General features: G+C 52.4%; 6 protein-coding genes and 2 non-coding genes across 8 annotated transcripts; 4 read left to right on the top strand and 4 right to left on the bottom strand.

The window, feature by feature from the left end:
* Positions 1 to 277: 277 nt before the first annotated feature.
* Positions 278 to 373, top strand: QC762_402470 (uncharacterized protein; the record flags this gene model as incomplete). The annotated part of the gene is made up of 1 exon (XM_062889692.1): positions 278 to 373. One exon carries the CDS (start codon positions 278 to 280, stop codon positions 371 to 373), a length of 96 nt encoding a protein of 31 aa, XP_062743254.1.
* Positions 374 to 4,395: 4,022 nt separating this feature from the next.
* On the bottom strand, positions 4,396 to 4,476 carry QC762_0063970. Its single transcript has one exon. It is a non-coding gene; the product is annotated as a tRNA-Asp (tRNA).
* Positions 4,477 to 4,896: 420 nt separating this feature from the next.
* QC762_0063960 lies at positions 4,897 to 5,013 on the bottom strand. Its single transcript has one exon. It is a non-coding gene; the product is annotated as a tRNA-Ile (tRNA).
* Positions 5,014 to 5,066: 53 nt separating this feature from the next.
* OST3 (oligosaccharyl transferase subunit ost3/OST6) lies at positions 5,067 to 6,718 on the bottom strand. Its single transcript, XM_062889691.1, has 4 exons — positions 6,208 to 6,718; positions 6,051 to 6,151; positions 5,637 to 5,992; positions 5,067 to 5,576 (listed from the first exon to the last, which is right to left on the bottom strand). The coding sequence occupies exons 1-4, from the start codon at positions 6,568 to 6,570 to the stop codon at positions 5,392 to 5,394; spliced, it is 1,005 nt and encodes a 334-aa protein (XP_062743253.1). The 5' UTR covers positions 6,571 to 6,718; the 3' UTR covers positions 5,067 to 5,391.
* A 207-nt stretch (positions 6,719 to 6,925) lies between these two features.
* Positions 6,926 to 9,447, top strand: QC762_402440 (uncharacterized protein). The gene is made up of 3 exons (XM_062889690.1): positions 6,926 to 7,167; positions 7,240 to 7,524; positions 7,588 to 9,447. Exons 1-3 carry the CDS (start codon positions 7,117 to 7,119, stop codon positions 9,322 to 9,324), a joined length of 2,073 nt encoding a protein of 690 aa, XP_062743252.1. The 5' UTR covers positions 6,926 to 7,116; the 3' UTR covers positions 9,325 to 9,447.
* A 187-nt stretch (positions 9,448 to 9,634) lies between these two features.
* MRM2 (2' O-ribose methyltransferase) lies at positions 9,635 to 11,240 on the top strand. Its single transcript, XM_062889689.1, has 4 exons — positions 9,635 to 10,465; positions 10,560 to 10,697; positions 10,768 to 10,929; positions 11,002 to 11,240. Exons 1-4 carry the CDS (start codon positions 9,788 to 9,790, stop codon positions 11,116 to 11,118), a joined length of 1,095 nt encoding a protein of 364 aa, XP_062743251.1. The 5' UTR covers positions 9,635 to 9,787; the 3' UTR covers positions 11,119 to 11,240.
* On the bottom strand, positions 11,038 to 16,835 carry QC762_0063910 (uncharacterized protein; the record flags this gene model as incomplete). The annotated part of the gene is made up of 3 exons (XM_062883651.1): positions 11,038 to 14,034; positions 14,099 to 14,869; positions 15,316 to 16,835. The coding sequence occupies 3 exons, from the start codon at positions 16,833 to 16,835 to the stop codon at positions 13,644 to 13,646; spliced, it is 2,682 nt and encodes an 893-aa protein (XP_062743249.1). The 3' UTR covers positions 11,038 to 13,643.
* CEL6C (1,4-beta-D-glucan cellobiohydrolase cel6c) lies at positions 13,187 to 15,052 on the top strand. Its single transcript, XM_062883652.1, has 2 exons — positions 13,187 to 14,049; positions 14,111 to 15,052. The coding sequence occupies exons 1-2, from the start codon at positions 13,602 to 13,604 to the stop codon at positions 14,857 to 14,859; spliced, it is 1,197 nt and encodes a 398-aa protein (XP_062743250.1). The 5' UTR covers positions 13,187 to 13,601; the 3' UTR covers positions 14,860 to 15,052.
* Positions 16,836 to 16,838: the final 3 nt, after the last annotated feature.

Below are 16,838 nucleotides of genomic sequence, written 5' to 3'. Positions count from 1 at the left end.
CGGATTACGTTTAGTCACAAAGCTTCAAATTTCAGCACCGCCTGTAGGCGGTGTGGCTACTAGAAGCTCAGATGATTCCTTTTTTATATTTCTATTTGTTAATTTTTTTTTTAAAAAAAAGTAAATCGCTTTCAATCAAGTATATATTTCAGAGATCAATTCGTTTATAACCCACTCTCTTGTCTCTTCTTTACATTCCTTTATTATCCTCTCTCTTTTCTCTTCTTTACATCAACGATTCTTTCTTTTCCCTCTACCTAGGTATATTACAGTCAAGATGCAGCACACTATCAAGAGCAGCTCCTTTATTCTCTCTCATACACACGCCAAGGGGTTGGCAATCCCTCGTGTACCAGTCGATATGGCAATTTAAGAAGTCTGACTCTAATAATTAAAGGCTTGATTAAGGTTTGATGAGAATCTCCTGGCTGGCTCTTTCCACCCTCTGTGTCCTCTTTGTTGACTGTCTAGCGTAGCGCCCGTAGGTCTACAAAATCATCACGACTTTCCACAATTTCTACGATTCCCTACAAAATCCACCACCTTACAACCAAAATGCAGAAAAACGCCATCAAAACCAGCTTTTTTTATTCTTTCGGATTCACACGCCGAGAAGGGGCTGGCGATCTCCAATGTACCAGTCGACGTAGCGATTCACTGTGGCGACTTGACCGAGGAATCCAAAATCCACGAGTTCCAAACATCTCTGAACCTCCTCCGCCGCATCGATGCCCCTCTGAAACTGATCATCGCGGGAAATCACGATTTTACACTCGACAAAACGGCTTTTGAGAAAAAAGTGGCAGAATTTCAGCAGCTTTACCTGGCTCGCATACAGATCTCAACAAAACCGAATATGGAGATGTCGGAGAGGCCAGACGCTTGTTCAACTCGGAAGATGTCGTCTTTCTAGGAAAGGGCATCCACAGTGTTCCCCTCCGAAACGGAGCGAAATTGACGGTCTACGCCAGCCCATTCACGCCATCACTCGAAGCAGACGATTGGGGGTTTCAGTACAAACGAGGAGAGAACCACGAATTCAACATACCGAGTAATGTCGACATTGTCAACACCCACGGCCCACTGAATGGGATCCTCGACCGTGCAGCGCCCAAGAAGAGACTCGGATGCGAACATCTCTTTGCTGCTGTTGCCAGAGCGCGCCCAAAGATGCACTGCTTTGGGCATGTTCACAATGGTTGAGGGGCCAGATTTGTGGCATGGCGGGAAGTACCCAGAGAGAAGTCGAGTCGCTTTAGTGACATCAACAACGAGGGGTCTGTTTTGGTGGAAAATCTTGGGAGTATTCTTCCGTGGAAATGGGATACGGAGGATGTGGTTCGAGAGAAGGAGAGCCGGCTGGAAGATTTGCGGAGGGGGGGTTACAGGAGGACAAGTCATTGTCCCGGGGATCAGCAGCCGATTGAGGTGGGAAAGAGTACTTTGTTTATTAACGCGGCTATTCAAGGGGCGAAGGATGGGACACAGTTTCCATGGGTTGTTGATATTGAGTTACCTGCTGCTGTCGCGTTAGGAGGATGTTAATAGATATGATGTATAAGCTGATGGGCTTTGGAATTTGAAACTTTACTGAGAGTCATGTCAGTACCTGTGAGTCGTCTCCTGCTTGCATCAATTGGACTTTTACTTCCTTCAGCTTCGGGAACAGATGACGTTCTTAGAGCCATGGAAAGAAATTCTAATGACGCACGCAGTCCATTCAAGACATATAACACGGGCTAGAAAGTGTTTAAGCTGTATTTAAAAGACTGTCCATTACCTGTTCAGGCCTTGGAACTATCTTAAAACGCAGATAGACTATGTTTGAAGCCTTACCTAGCCAAGGGGTTCATAAGTCTAGAAAGACAACTGAAACACACCGACTGGTTATTTTGAAAGCATTTTAGTAACCCTGATAAGACTATCTTTCATCAATATCAATAACTACATCAATAGATATCCATTGCCTTAGTCTTGTTTTTATATCCATCAATCTCAGTTTTGAAGGCCACTGTACCAGTGATTCTGGCCTTAACGCAATCTCTTACTTTCAGTGGCAAAGATGGGATCAAAATTTTGTTGAGATAATCTGATATATATACTTCCCCTCGATATGAATGCCATCCATATGATACCTCTTATCTCTATTCTCTGATTCTCCGCACTCAGCGTAACCGAACTCTTCACCGTTTCAAACCTCATAGCCACGCCGGTACCTCATACTACATTCTCATCCCTACTTTTCCCTAATATCCCGCCATCTCAGGTCCCTCAAACCCCTTGATATGTCTTTGTAAACACTTGACCTTACCCAGGAGCAGGCCGCGTGCCATGACCACGTCAGCAGCCCTCACCACTGATTGGGATGGATGAGAACTTTGCCGTGGGGTTTATCTCGGTTCTCAAGCCGAGTGGTTGATTGTCTCCATGCTCGAGGAAATGTGCTAAACTTTTATCAGTTCGCAATATCTGAAACAGCAGCGTGCAATCATGGAAGTTTGTTCACAATGAAAGAATTAGGTAGATATCACGATGTCAGGTGGGCAGATCGGCCATCTTCGAAGACTGTTGACTAGCTTCGATGGCCTGCCACTATTTTTGAAGGCCTATTAACAAAGGTACCTGGTATTTTAGAAGGTCTGTCAATTACCCACCCCAAGGTATCTTCAGAGGCCTATCGTTCTAATCATCCTCAGTGACATGTTTGCTGATATATTTGAAGACTTGTTCATCTGGCTCGGAGTGATGCCCTCTCATGTACGGGCTGCCTCATGTCTGCTTAAAACCCCTATGTCAAAGTCTCTCGGGATTCTCGCCTTCATGGCAGGAGACCATAAGACATTCTCACGTGAACAGGCAAGGCGTAAGCATGAGAAGGCCGAAAAGGAGATAGAGAAAGAGATACGTAGGCGACCAGTGCAAGCGGAAATGGGCCGGATTGTGGAGAAGAGATTGAGTACCAAGAAGGGACAATTCAAGCTTCAACTGTATCCATTTGGACCCCGTCAGCAGGCCCATGCAAATGTTAATGCAAGGGAAAGAGAAAAGTCCAGGTCCAAGTCCAAGTCCAAATCACACTCAAGTCACCATCACCATAGCTCTCATAGCCGCCCTTCAGAACACGCCGCCTGGAAACAACACCCTCCTGATCGTCCTCACAAATCTTCGGGTAGAGACGCTGATAGGGGCCGGCACAGAACTAGACATCACGCTGAGTCTGCCAGTGACCTGGCCAGCGTCCTGTCCAGCACCCATCTCTCTGACGAGGACTACGAGGGCCATGACGGCAGCTACTATGACGACGATGGTGATGCGCATGAAGAATACCCACACGCACCTCATACCCCTCCTCAAGGTCCTGCCCCGGATTTTCCTCCGCCACCACCTGGGTTCCATGCTGGTCACCCTCCTCAGCATTACTCGCAACAGCCTTCTTCTAACGGGCAATTTGTTTTCCCCCCGCAGTCACAGGCACGGCCGTCGCCGATGGGACCGCCAATGCAACCGGGAGCGGGACCGGGGATTAGACAACCGATGGGACAACCGATGGGACAATCGCCTATGGGATCACCGCCTATGGGAATGGCAGCTTTACAGTTCATGCCTGGGTCTATGCCACCACCACCGCCACCGCCACTGCCACCGCCGTCACCGGGAATGACAGGGCCAATGGGTGGACCACAGTTTGGAAGCCTTGTCAGGACAACCGATGGACATGGGAATGCCTCCGGAAGTTCAATTCCCGGGACAATTGCCAGGAACACCTCCTATGACACCACCGGGAGCAACGGGATTCATGCCGCCTGTATCGGGAGAGTGGGAAGAATTTAAAGAATGTCCGGCTCGGCGCAACGTGCTTAAGCACTTGGTTGGATAGAGCTGGGGAGGAAGGTACGAAGGGGTGGACTTGAATGATGCTTGATGCTGGACGTAAAGATCGAGCCATGGGGATTTATTACAAGTTTTGGAAGTCTAGCTTGAAGCTGAGTCCACCTATCGGGATGGAAAATTTAGAAGTTGTAGGTGCTTTGCGGCTCTAGTTGAAACAATTGGTGTGTTGTGTTGCTCATTTGCTCCCGCGTTCCCATAACTTATGCCCCTTACATACACCTCATTGACCCAGACTAATGGGGATAAAGCGGTATCCTAACACAGCAGCAGGTACTAGCTGTGAGAACTTACAACTCGCGTTGAAGCACCTTCAACAATCTCGCTAGCCAACCCACCCCTACCCACTCCACCCCCCAGCACCCCCTTTTCCTCCCTCCTTCCTTCCCCCCAACTCAACCTAACCTGCCAACCTCCCCTCCCCTACCTCCACATATTTACCCAACCCCCTCTCGCCTTTCCAAAAGTCCCCACAACCCTACAACAGGTGTCCACACCTGAGAAAAGTCTTCCGTAGTATAGTGGTCAGTATGTGAGCTTGTCACTCCAGCAACGCTCGAGACCCGGGTTCAATTCCCGGCGGGAGAGAGGGTACATTTTGCTTTTGCCTCCCATATCTTTCCTGATTGCAGTGTCATCATTTCGGTCTTCGTACTCTTGGCCGTTAGAGAGTGGGCGTGGCAAAGTTGGCTGGGAATGAATGCATGCAACAGCATGATGCGTATGTATGTACAGAGTTGAAACTGTGCGATGAAAACTTTTTTTGATGCCATCTAGGTATCCAAACTCAGTACCAGGTTGACTGAGGCAAGAAGAGAAAACACCAAGGCGAGGACAGAAACAACCTGTCATGGGGAACTGTCAAGACAGCGCTGATAAGGACCATTCGAAGCTTGACCCTGCACCGATTTAAAACTCAACGTAAGATGGTGACCACAAAAGCCTCACGAGCAAGAGTGAAAAGGTCTTTCAAGAGTCAGCAGAGGACTTGGAAAAACAAAAGATAGATGCCCAATAACAGGATTGAACTGTTGACCTTCGCATTGACTACATATAACACACAAGGATACCCTAGAGAAAACTGTTATATTAGTACGACGCTCTAACCAGCTGAGCTAATCGGGCTTTGGATGGGAGATGTTGACAGCAGTCGGATATTCACAAGATAATACCACTCTCTTCACCAGACCACAATCGGCATGGCACTGCCCCTTGGGTAACCCCTATTTTACCCTTCTTCATAAAGTATTTCGTTATCTTGTGCTTTCAAGATTCTCATCATTTTCCAGTTCCAAAATCTTTTACGCCGTTTTACATGCTAAATACCATATCAAAACCCAGAGAAAAAGAAGCAACCCCCTGAGCCGAGCAAAGGGTACTGTTATACACACATCTCGTTTTATATCTCTTCTTCAAGAACCACCACAACCTTGCTTTTCTTCTCTCGTGCTTGTTTCACCAGGCACCTCTTCCCACTTCCACCCCTCGCCCCAGATCACTCCCTTAAACAAAAGGAGGCAGCCTAAAAGGATACCCCGGGTTCTTCCCCCGAAACACGCTCAGCAAAAACGCATACGTGAAAAAGAACACCCCACCCCACGCCAGCACCGCAACCCCCTGCGTCTTGGAGTCCCCAATTCTCGGCACCTTGATCGCAAGGGAAATGCCCGCCAGAGACAACAAACCATCTATTTCCAATTATTAGCACATGCTCCCTCTTCTCAGTTGACTTGATAAAAAAAACTTACAAAGAGCGGCAACAATCTGCGTCTCCAACCCGTACTGGCTCTGGAACCCAGAGGCAAAGTAGCTGATACCCCCCTTGCCATCCGAAGCAACGTACGGGACCTTGCGGATGTGGTTGTACATGTGGCCCGAGGTGAACAAAAGAATAGAGATGAGCGTGACGGCGGCCCAGATGTTGCGGGATTGGAGCACGGGCACAATGTAAGGCCAGGCGACGTACGAGGCTGTCAGGCTGCCGAGGGTGAGGACCGTGGTGGAAATCCAGCGCATCCAGTTGATTGGTCTTTTGACGGGGGGGTGTGGGCGGTCGGGGAGGTGGCGGGCGATCCAGGTGTGGACTACTTCGGCGATTTGAGGGCTGAGGGGAGAGGTTAGCTTGAGGTTGGGGTAGAGGAAGGAGGAAATAGGCGGCTTACCCGTTGGAAAAGTCATAACGGAGGGGCTCGCTGTTGGCGACGGCGTGGGGACCGACGGTGGGTGGGAAGAGGAGGAGGACGGGGGCGGTTTGGAGGCCGAGCTATATATCCCATGTTAGATATGTTTTCCCTTGTTGCCTGTTCAGGGAGCTCGTACACTCATGAAAATCTCTCTCCCGTCGGCAAAGTCCAGAGTACCAAACAGAACCCTCGATTCACCAGCCTTGTCACCCTTGACCCAGCTGCGCGCAAGTAGATCCCACTCAGGCTGGAACTCGCGGCAGAGCTGGCAGTTGAAGCGGGAGTCCATGGCGGTCAGGACCACGGCGGTGGTGTAATCGCGGGGTTGACCGGTGAGTTCTCGGTAGGAAGCATCGCTGAGCCTGATCGGGGCGGCGGATGAGGAAGCAATGGATTTGGCATGGAAGGAGTTGAAGCGCTCCTCGGTCGTCTTCTTTGCTGCCAGCGACCCGCCGGCAAAGGCCAGCGAGGCCGTCAGGAAAGCGGGCAGCCAGCGCATTGTGTGATTTTGGAGGGTGTATGAAGAAATGAAGGTGGTTGTGGGCGGTATCGACGACGACGACAGCGACGACGTCTCTCGATAGCTTCTTCTTCCAAATCCAATCCAATTCCAACTGTGTCCTCAACGTCAGCGAACACCGTTGCAGTGGACCTGGAGCTCTCTGCCAGCTGCTCCCCTGCAGCTTCCCGTAGCTTGGCAGTGTCTGACAAGGCTGCAAGCCGGCCCGGCGACTGCACTGTCAGCGGCTGTCATATCTTGGCAGGAGAACCTGAGCAGTGGGGAAATGGTGGGGGCGGATCCAGCTAGGCTGTTTCGGGCAGATTGTTTACTCTCAAACCTGGAGTTCGCAACGCTTTGGTCCCCTGGCCAGCACTGGCGCAACCACTTTCTCTCCGTCATCACACCTCACCGTCGCCCAAACCTCACTGCAACGCACACCCCCCCAATCTTCGAGACTCCCTCGTGGACGTCAATCCAGTTTTACTAACCCCAACAGTCTTTTGTTATTCTTCTCGCGCTCTTGCGCGCATCATTACGTGATCAATGCCGTCGGAAAACGCGTCGTCGCACCATGTAATCATGGACTCTGAAAAGGTTGCGAAAAATGTCCCATTGATGCCAACCAACCGCCTACACGACAACGCTAACATGTTTTATGCGATTCAGAGAACCCAAAAACTCCACGAACTTGACCTCCAATACCATCAATCCGCCCACCAGCTAGAACTAGTCATCCGAGAAGAGGACGCGCGACGAGCCAAAGTTCGGCAACTCCTCCTCCAAGACGAAGCCTCCACCCTCAAGGACCAAATCACTCAGCGAGATGCGCGCATCAAAGATCTTGTCAACCAAGCTGACGATGTGCGCCAGCAACTCGACAGTCTGCACGAACGGTGCAGGAGGCAGGAGAAGGTGATGCAGGCTCAGAATCGCGAGATTTCTAATCTAAAGGTAACATCCCCCCTCAACTAGTTCCCTCGCACACTCCTTCAAATATTAATTTCATTTCTATAGGAAGAAATAACAGCCTTCTCCCACCTCTCGGTCGACTCCTCCAAAGTCCTCACCGAAAAGCTCGCCCTCTCCCGCGAGCTCTCCCTCCTCAAGCCAGAAGTCGAACACCTCAAGTCCCAGCTCGCCCACCAAAAGGACGTCCTCGCCGAGAAGCTGGCCCTCGAAAGACAGCTTAACACGCTAGAAGTCGAACTCGCCAACGAGAAGCGCGCCGCGCAAAAGGCTGCCCTGCTCCAGAAGCAGCAAAACGAGAACCAGAACCAGGAAGAGGAGGAAACGCTCAGAGCACAAATCCGGGAACTGGAGAAGCAGCTGGCCAAGGAAAAGAAGACATCACAGAAGAGCGCCGAGGTGGAGGAGGAAATCCAGAGGTTAAGGGGGCAATTGGCTGCGTTGGAGAAGACTCTTGCTACGGAAAAGAAACAGGCTGCGCAAAAGGAGAATGCGATGGCAGAGGTACAGGAGGAGTTGGAGAAGTTGAGGTTGAATGTTCAGGAGTTGGAAAAGGAGAAGAAGGCTGCTTTGAAGAAGGTGGCCAAGGCGGAGAAGACCACTGACGGTGCGGCGGATGGGGAGGAGGTTGAGCAGCTAAAGGAGGAGCTCACAAGCCTCAAGAAAGCCCTGGCGCAAGAGCAAAAGGAGACTGAAGCTCTACGGAAAGAAAACGAGCAAGCGGTGGAAGACGCCGAAGAGCAAAAGAATGCCCTGCTGAACAGGGTTGAGAAGCTGAAAAACAAGTACAAGGACACGGTTGAGGAGCTGAAGAAGTGCAAAACTGAGCTGGAAAGGGCGAACGAGCGGGCGGAGAAGGCAACGGCTAAGGTCCCTGCTATCCCTGCTGGGCTTGGCAGCACGACTACTGTCCCTCTGAAGAAGCCTGGCGCGGCCAAGGCGAACGCGAAGAAGAAGAGGACGGTGGATGAGCTGATGGTGGATGAAAAGGTGCTGATGACGCCGGGGGGGATGGACGACAGGCCGAAGCGTCCTCTTAAGAAGAGGGGGTTTGACACGTCGGTTTTGGTGGAGAAGTCGACGTTTTCGATCACGCCGTTTTTGAACAAGACGGTGGGTTCGATTGGGGAGGTGGAGGGGACGCCTACTGTTGCTACGGTGGGGGTTAAGACCGCCGCTGTTGCTGCGCCGGCTGAGGCGATGGAGGTGGAGGAGGAGGAGGAGCAGCAGCCTGTTGCTGAGGAGGCGGGTGAGCCAGAGGGTGAGGTGGAGGAGGCGGCGCCTGTTGTGACGAAGGGGAAGAAGATGGTGGAGAAGAAGACTCGGGGTAGGCCGAAGGGGTCGACGAATGCGCCTAAGCCGTTGGAGCCTTCCTCGCCTGGGAAGGCAAATGAGGATGCGCCTGTGGGTCGTGCCAAGAAGATGACTGCTTTTTTGCCTTCTTTGGAGGAGGCGGACGTGGAGGGGGAGGCTGTTGTTTCCAAGCCAGCGGCCGCAGATGCCGCGCCTGTAAGGCAACGTTCTGTGAGTGTGGAGCCGGAGAAGAAGAAGAAGAGGAAGTTGGGCGGTGCAGCGCCTCCGACTATCTTTGAGGAGGACGAGGACGAGAAGGTAGTTGAGACAGCGAAGCCGGTGGCGGCTGTTGGTGGTGTGAGGAAGAGACCGCCTGTTTCTAGGATGAACAAGGGGCCGGTGGGCAAGGTGATTGGGATTGGCGGGTCAGGGAAGGCCTTTTCGCCGTTGAAGAGGGATAAGAGGGGTGTGGGAGCGAGCTTTCTGGCTTGAGATTTTGTGTGTGATTTATTCATTATGGCATAGGAGTTCGTGGGCATGGGAATGGAGTTTGGGTACATTACACTACATACATGTGGGACTTTTGGGATGACTGGTTGTATCAGTTATTTGAATGCATACATTGTTCAACTTCAGTTGGTCTGGTTGTGGGTGATTTGATGTCGCTGGTGATGTTGAGAGTGCTTGTCGTTCAAGACATGTCGATAAGCGAGCTTTGATACCCGGTAACTCGATAATCAAAATGGATTAGCCCATGCCAAGATGTGAAAGTTCAGGTAGCTGCATTTACAAGCGTCAATTCTGCAAGCTCTCGTGCTCATCTCATCAACACTCGCCAAATACGACAACATCTTTTACATTGTTAATTTTCTTTTTTTTTCTTTTTTTGCAAACTTAGTTCCGGTTCTTCGTTCTTACACAAATTCAAGGGACCCTCACAATCGCACTCCTCACAATGAGCTTATCCTGCCTCCGAGCGCCTCTCCGGCTGGCAGCAGCAGTCCGACCCGTTAATCGCACCCTCCTCTCGCTCTCGCCATCACCATCACCATCACCATCATCATCCTTTTTTAGACCCACCTTTACAACGCCATCACCAAACAACAACCCCCAATCTCGCCCCTCCTCCTCCAGCTCCCAGTGGAAACAACGCCAATCCCGAGACCGCTTCGCCCTCGCGGCTAGAGTCCAAGGCCTCCGCTCCCGCGCCGCCTTCAAGCTCCTAGAGATGCAAGAAAAATACTCCCTCTTCCGGCCCCGCAGGAACCAGATCGTCGTTGATTTGGGGTACGCCCCTGGGTCGTGGTCGCAGGTGGCACTTGACGCGACGGCCCCAGACGGGAAGGTGATTGGCATCGACTTGTTGCCTGCGCAGCCGCCAAAGGGGGTGAGCACCATCCAGGGAAACTTTCTCAGCAAGGCGGTGCAGGAGATGTGCAAGAATTTTGTGTTGGAGGCGGATTTGAAACGGAGGAAAATGGAGAGGAGGCGGGAATGGGCGGCAAAGAAGAGCATTGAGATAGAGGAGGGAGAGGTGGAGGAGAGGGGGAGTTATATCGATTTGGAGAGGCGGTCGGCGCAGGAGGAGGAGGAGTTGGAACAGGAGAAGGGCTTGAATATGAGGGTGGTTGATGTAAGTTTTTTTTTTTTTTTTTCTTTTTTTTTTTTGTTTTTTGGAAAAAGGGGGGAGTAGGAATACTGACGAGGAAAAAAAAACAAAACAATAGGTGGTGTTAAGCGACATGTCCGAACCCTGGCCCCAAACTCAAGGATTCAAAATCAACAGCATAAGTAACCCGTATTTGTCTCTACACAGGTTGATGAACACGAGCGGAATTTCTCTCAGGGACCACGCGGGGAGCATGGTAGGTTACTTTCTTTTGACATCTCTTCAGAAGTGGTGATGATGACGATACATGTTTGGGGGAAAATTAGGAACTTTGCAAAGCGGCGTTGACGTTTGCCAGCGAAACACTGAAACCGGACGGGCACTTCGTGTGCAAGTATTACGAAGGGAGTGGCGACGATGAGTTGAAGATGGTGCTGAAGAAGATGTTTGCAAAGGTGCATAGGGAGAAGCCAATGTCGTCGAGGAAGGTGAGTTGTGGCTCTTGTTCATTTTTTGGTGGAACTTGATGGAAACATTGGTTTACCTGACATATATCACAGGAATCGAGAGAGGCATTCTATGTGGCGCTGAGAAGGAGGGAAGATGTTACGTTTGAGCATGTGGACGGGATGTATAAGATTCTTCAAAATGGTGAGGTGGTCTGTGGCATTGTGTAGTATATCTGTTGTGCATAGTTGGGACAGGCGTTTGGTGGCATCAAAAGCTGAGGCTGCAATGGGCCGAGTTTCTCACTCGAGTCTACTTGTAATTCAATGTTTGGTTTCGAGATGACTTGGCATGAGTTAGCACGCATGACTACAAGGACCAAAATATGACATTGTAGGGTTCTGAATACATTACTCTTTCCATTGGTTATCCAAATACAAACGCTAGACTGGTGGACGAAGAGTGGCATGCTCCAACTGATCGTCTCAATCAATATTAGACCAAGTTTATTCCGGGTCTACAACTTCACACTCTAAAAGGTTCACACTCTCCTCAGCCACAATGTCACCTCGGGCCTGCTTACCGTCCTAATTGCCGTGAGCCCTTCCCGGGGATCAATCATCGTCCCCAACGGAAACAAAACAACAAGACTGCTGAAATTGGGAGACCGGGGCGAGTGATGATCCAGGTGACATTTTCAAACCGGAAAACTCGGGAGTCAATTTGAGGTAAATACCTGCTCTCTCCTCAGTCGGTACCATAGCCCGAGATCTCCCCTACCTACCCTTCCCCAGCTTTTCCAGCACTTACTCCATCTTGGGTATGTGTAACTGTGTGACGATGTGGCGAGGTGGTGGCGTGCACCTCCTCGGATTCCAGCTGTTGCTGTTCCGGGCAAGCAATAATGAGGTGCATGATCTCTTACAGGAAACGAAGGGACCCAATGATTGATTCCACGCTGCGCGGAGAGCACATGCCTGGTAGATAGCACATCATCAAGTGTATTATCCTCCCCCATCCCACCTAGGTAGGCCACCGGTTTGTTGGCTCCGTGTGCCGAACAAGGCACAATCTCTCTCACTGCTTGTTCGTGTACCCAGTGATCATTGTTATTCCTTGCCGCCCAAATAATACAAGCCTTTTCCATCGGGCTTTTGACGCCGCTTCGGCTAAAGCCTGGCATCCCCCCCCCAGCCAGCCCGGAGAGTTTTTCTTCGGCTGTGTGTGTGTGACCCTTCTCGTTGGGATTGTCAAGACAAAAAGATATGCAGCGTCCAAGGTGGATGTGCCGGCTAATACATGGGCTTTGCGGCTTAATGGGCGCGGCACTATAACCGTTTATAAGGCAGCCAGCAAATAACAACGCTCTGTTTCAGATGATGGCGTATTTTAGCCATCTAAACTGCCGCTTGGTTCCAACCAAAAAAACAAAGTAGTACCCGGACCACCACCACCCCTTGTTCCCAGCAAAGAGCTACTGACATGGTTGGTCCCTCTCTCGCTCTCTTTCACACATACACACTTTGCCGCCCCTGTGAGAGCGCACCACGCAACCTGAACACTCAAACAGCCTGACATTTTGTGGAGACCCCGCATTTTGCAGCTGGACCAAATCCGATCCCTTGGGGGGAGGGGGGAATCGTGCATTTGCCTCTCAGACATTGTCCCGCTCCTTCCAGTCAAAGGCCAGTGCCTGAGTAGTGAGGGGGACTGTCGATACTGGACATGTCGGCACTTCTAGAGTTGAAACAAACGTGACCAAAAGCAATGCTCACCATTGTATTCTGGTCCTGTTGCCACACTTCGGACGGAACCCTTCAGGGTCCTCACACCCCCTTTCGAACCTGATCATATGAACACAGGTTTCTGATGGCACCATACCTCTCACAGTATTCATCCAACCGCAGACAATCTGGCGACCGCCCTCAGTTCCGCATCCGCATATTATCTTGGCGGTAGTCGCGATTTCTCCAACACGGCTGACGGCTCGGAGCCCCCACTGCCATTGAGCAACGATCGCCATCCCCCCCGGTGCTTCTCCACAGCAGCTGATGATGGTGGCTGCAAGGGGTTGGGCGGCGCCACACTCTCCCTCCTAGGATCCCAGCGTGACCAAAGGGGCAAGATCGAACGGCCGTGCATGAGATGGTCGAATACCCCAGATTGCACATGGCAACCCCAATAGAGAGCAAGTTCCCTCTTCCCCACAATTTCCCTCGCAAATCGTAGTGGTAGCCGCCCGTTGACCTCCCACCAATCCAGAGTAGGGCCGGCCGTCGTCGCCTGAGCGTAAATGAAGCTGTATATGAAATGCCAGATGGGGATCTTGGACCTGTCCAGTCGCCTTGCTCGGCACTCAACACCAGCCCCGCACCCTATATTCCAGCGGCGACTGCTCGGCGCGGCTCAAGCCTTCCACGGAGGTTCCTGGCCGAGACCACGGGCCTGTCTTCCTGATTGCAGAGAAATCTCCTGTGTGCCTTCGAGCCGCGTGAACCATGTGAGCCAGGGAGGCGAACCGTGTGTTGGGCAGTCCTCGTCGAGGTTGTTGTGTTGACTTGAACTCTCAGGGGGGTAACACGGCAACGCCAAGTCCGCGGAGAGGTCCCCTGGTATAAAGACAGACCACCCTCCCCCCCTCGGCAGAAACAAGATCTTCCTCCCTCAGGCCTTCATACTTTCTGCAGCAAGTGTACTCGCCCCGTCGTTCAACATGAAGATCACCAGCTCCGCCGCCGCTCTGGCGCTCGTTGCCTCAGCCGTTGCCGCGCCTTCCCCGACCACCCAGGACAAGCCCACCAAGAGACAAGCTGGTTGCGCCTCGGCCGTCTCCCTCAACGCCCAGACCAACGTCTTCAAGCAGTACACCCTCCACGCCAACAACTTCTACCGCAAGGAGATCGAGGAGCTCGCCATCCCCAACCTTTCCGACCCCTCCCTCGAGGCTGCCGCCCGCAAGGTTGCCGACACCGGTTCCTTCGTCTGGCTCGACACCATCGCCAATGTTGACAGGCTCGAGCCCGCTCTCGCCGAGGTTCCTTGCAACGAGATCCTCGGTGTCGTCGTCTACGATCTTCCCGGCCGTGATTGCGCTGCCAAGGCTTCCAACGGTGAGCTGAAGGTTGGCGAGCTCAACAGGTACAAGACTGAGTTCATTGACCGTAAGTAAATCCTCAATGACATCTTTGCCAAGGAAAAAAGACGACTGACAGCTGTGTCAAGGCATCGCCTCCATCCTTAAGGCCCACCCCAACACCGCCGTCGCGCTCGTTATTGAGCCCGATTCGCTCCCCAACCTGGTCACCAACTCCGACGTTCAGGCCTGCCGCAACTCGGCCGCCGGCTACCGCGACGGTGTCGCCTACGCGCTCAAGACGCTCAACCTTCCCAACGTCGTCCAGTACATCGACGCCGGCCACGGCGGCTGGCTTGGCTGGGACGCCAACCTCAAGCCCGGCGCCGAGGAGCTCGCCAAAGCCTACAAGGCCGCCGGCAGCCCCAAGCAGTTCCGTGGCATCGCCACCAACGTGGCCGGCTGGAACGCCTGGGACCTGTCCCCCGGCGAGTTCTCCTCCGCCTCCGACGCCAAGTACAACTCGTGCCAGAACGAGCGCACTTACGTCAACACCTTTGGCCAGCGCCTCAAGGCCGCCGGCATGCCCAACCACGCCATCGTCGACACTGGCCGCAGCGGTGTCCAGGGTCTCCGCGAGGAGTGGGGTAACTGGTGCAACGTCGACGGTGCCGGCTTCGGCCGTCCCCCCTCGGCCGACACCGGTCTCGAGCTGGCTGATGCCTTCGTCTGGGTCAAGCCCGGCGGTGAGTCGGATGGTACTTCCGACAGCTCGGCTGTTCGTTATGACAGCTTCTGCGGCAAGCCCGATGCCTTCCAGCCTTCGCCCGAGGCCGGTGCCTGGCACCAGGAGTACTTTGAGATGTTGCTTCGCAACTCTAACCCTTCCCTTCTTTAAACGGTTGATGCTTGGGAGAGCGGGAAAAGGGGCGGTGGTGAAAAATGGAGCAGAACCTAGGGCGGTCAGTTGGTTAGCTTTTCTTGGTCTTTTCTAAGGGGGCGCGCCATCCTGTGCATATAAAAGATCGTTTGCTAGGTTTTGTTTGGTTGTTGGGAGTGTACATACATACAATGCATTTGCATTTCTTTACCTTTTGTGTTTGTGCAATAATCGTGACCTTTGCTTGGTGATGAAGGACTTGAAACTGAGCAAAACTGTAGTGACAAGTCTTCTGTAATAAGATGTCCAAGACAAGCAGCGAGCTAAGGAGGAGTAAGCGAGCCAGCCAAGCCAACACATTCCCATGATAGAAATCATGGAAATCCGCTCACCAAGACTTTGGAGGTAACGCTGGCTTGGTTAGATCACCCTCCGTCACAAGTTGTCCAAGAACATAATCCGCCTCCCTCTCACCCTCGCTCCGGCATCTTCCTCCATCTAGTCCGCACAAAATTCTCCCTCACCTTCTCCTCCAACCTCCCCACCGCCTCCATCGCCCCCTTCTTCACCACCATATCCTCCCCTCCCACCCACCCATCTAACACCCCCCCAATTTTCTCCATCAATCCAAATGTCAAGTAATGTGCCGCCCTCGTCGTGTCTATAAGCGCCACCTTACTCCCCTTCACACTCCGCGGCACCTCCACCCCCCCTATCGTAACAACCACCGAATCGCTCAGCCCGCTGATAAAATCCTTGTCATCTTGCACCATAGGCGAGCCACAGATGCCGTGCCACCATATGTAGCGTTGTATACAATCCACCAAAAGGTCAAACGTTTGCAAGAGGCGGGTGTAGATTGAGATTATCATCAGGAAGGTTGCTGTATCAGGCGGAGATGCGGCAAAGGAAGAGAGGATGGTGTGGAAAAGGGAGGCTGATTGAAAGAGGGGGTTGATCCAGGATGTGTCGAGTGGTTCAGTGCCGGTTGGTTTGTTGCCGTCTTTTCTTATGGAGGGCTCGTTCTTCTTGGCTAGGGTGTGGTGTTGGTAGATTTGTAGCTGGAGGCGGGTGAGTTGTTCTATTGGATCTTGATCTGCTGGTGCGTAGACGGTAGGTTGTTGTTGTCGAGGTTGAGGTGAGGGTTGGGGTTCAGGAGGGGTCTGAGTTGAACGGAACAATGGGTGAAGCGGCGGTTGTGGTTGTTGAGGGGCCCTGAAGGTGCTTTCTGTGTAGATACTCCCACGAGCGTTAGCGGCAGCGGCCGGGCTGTCATGGGGGAGGTCGTCAAAGTTGGGCAAGAGAGCGTTGTAGCCAGCTAATCCGATGATGGGACCACCATATCGAGCTGGTGCTGAGCTCTTGGCTGGGCTTGTTGGTTCTGGGGGTGTGGCCTCGGTTGAATTTGAAGGTGAGGATGATTCTGGATCAAGGTCTTCAGCCGCTTGTGAGGTTGATTGCACAAGTTGATGGCCAAGTCGCCGGCCTTTTTTGTAGTGACTCCTCTTCCACCCGGGCGGCCGAGGCAGTCGTGGCCTTCCTACCGAGCCAGGCTCGCGGGGAACACACTCAATTTTGGCATTGATACATCGGTTGCAGTCTTTTTGATCTGGTTGGCGAATGCAGCGCATCTTGAATCCATGACACTTGACACAGGCGGGTGGACCACCGTCAACTGTTCGGTTTGGAGCACGTCTCCTCGGGCCCTTTGGCGACGCGACCCTGGGGATTGTTGTGGTTGTTGTTGTCGCGTTGTCATTTGGGACGGGTGCCGGTGATGGGCTGTCCACTGAGGGGCTGCCATCATCAGGATTGGGCATGATGAGGGTGAGGCGTGTACTTCGGTGATTTGTGCTTATCCGGATGTTTTTTGGCCATGTGATGTGGTGGATTTGTTGAGGACTGCTTGCCCGCTGTGGGCGGAAATGTCCGGCTGTCACTAGCCGTAAGCGATAGGTATCCGTAATATGCGGGCCGATTTCAGCTGGTGCCATAAC

This window comes from Podospora pseudocomata, chromosome 4, assembly GCF_035222375.1.
Source record: "Podospora pseudocomata strain CBS 415.72m chromosome 4, whole genome shotgun sequence".
NCBI lineage: Eukaryota > Fungi > Ascomycota > Sordariomycetes > Sordariales > Podosporaceae > Podospora > Podospora pseudocomata.
This window is presented reverse-complemented; position numbering and strand designations above follow the sequence as displayed.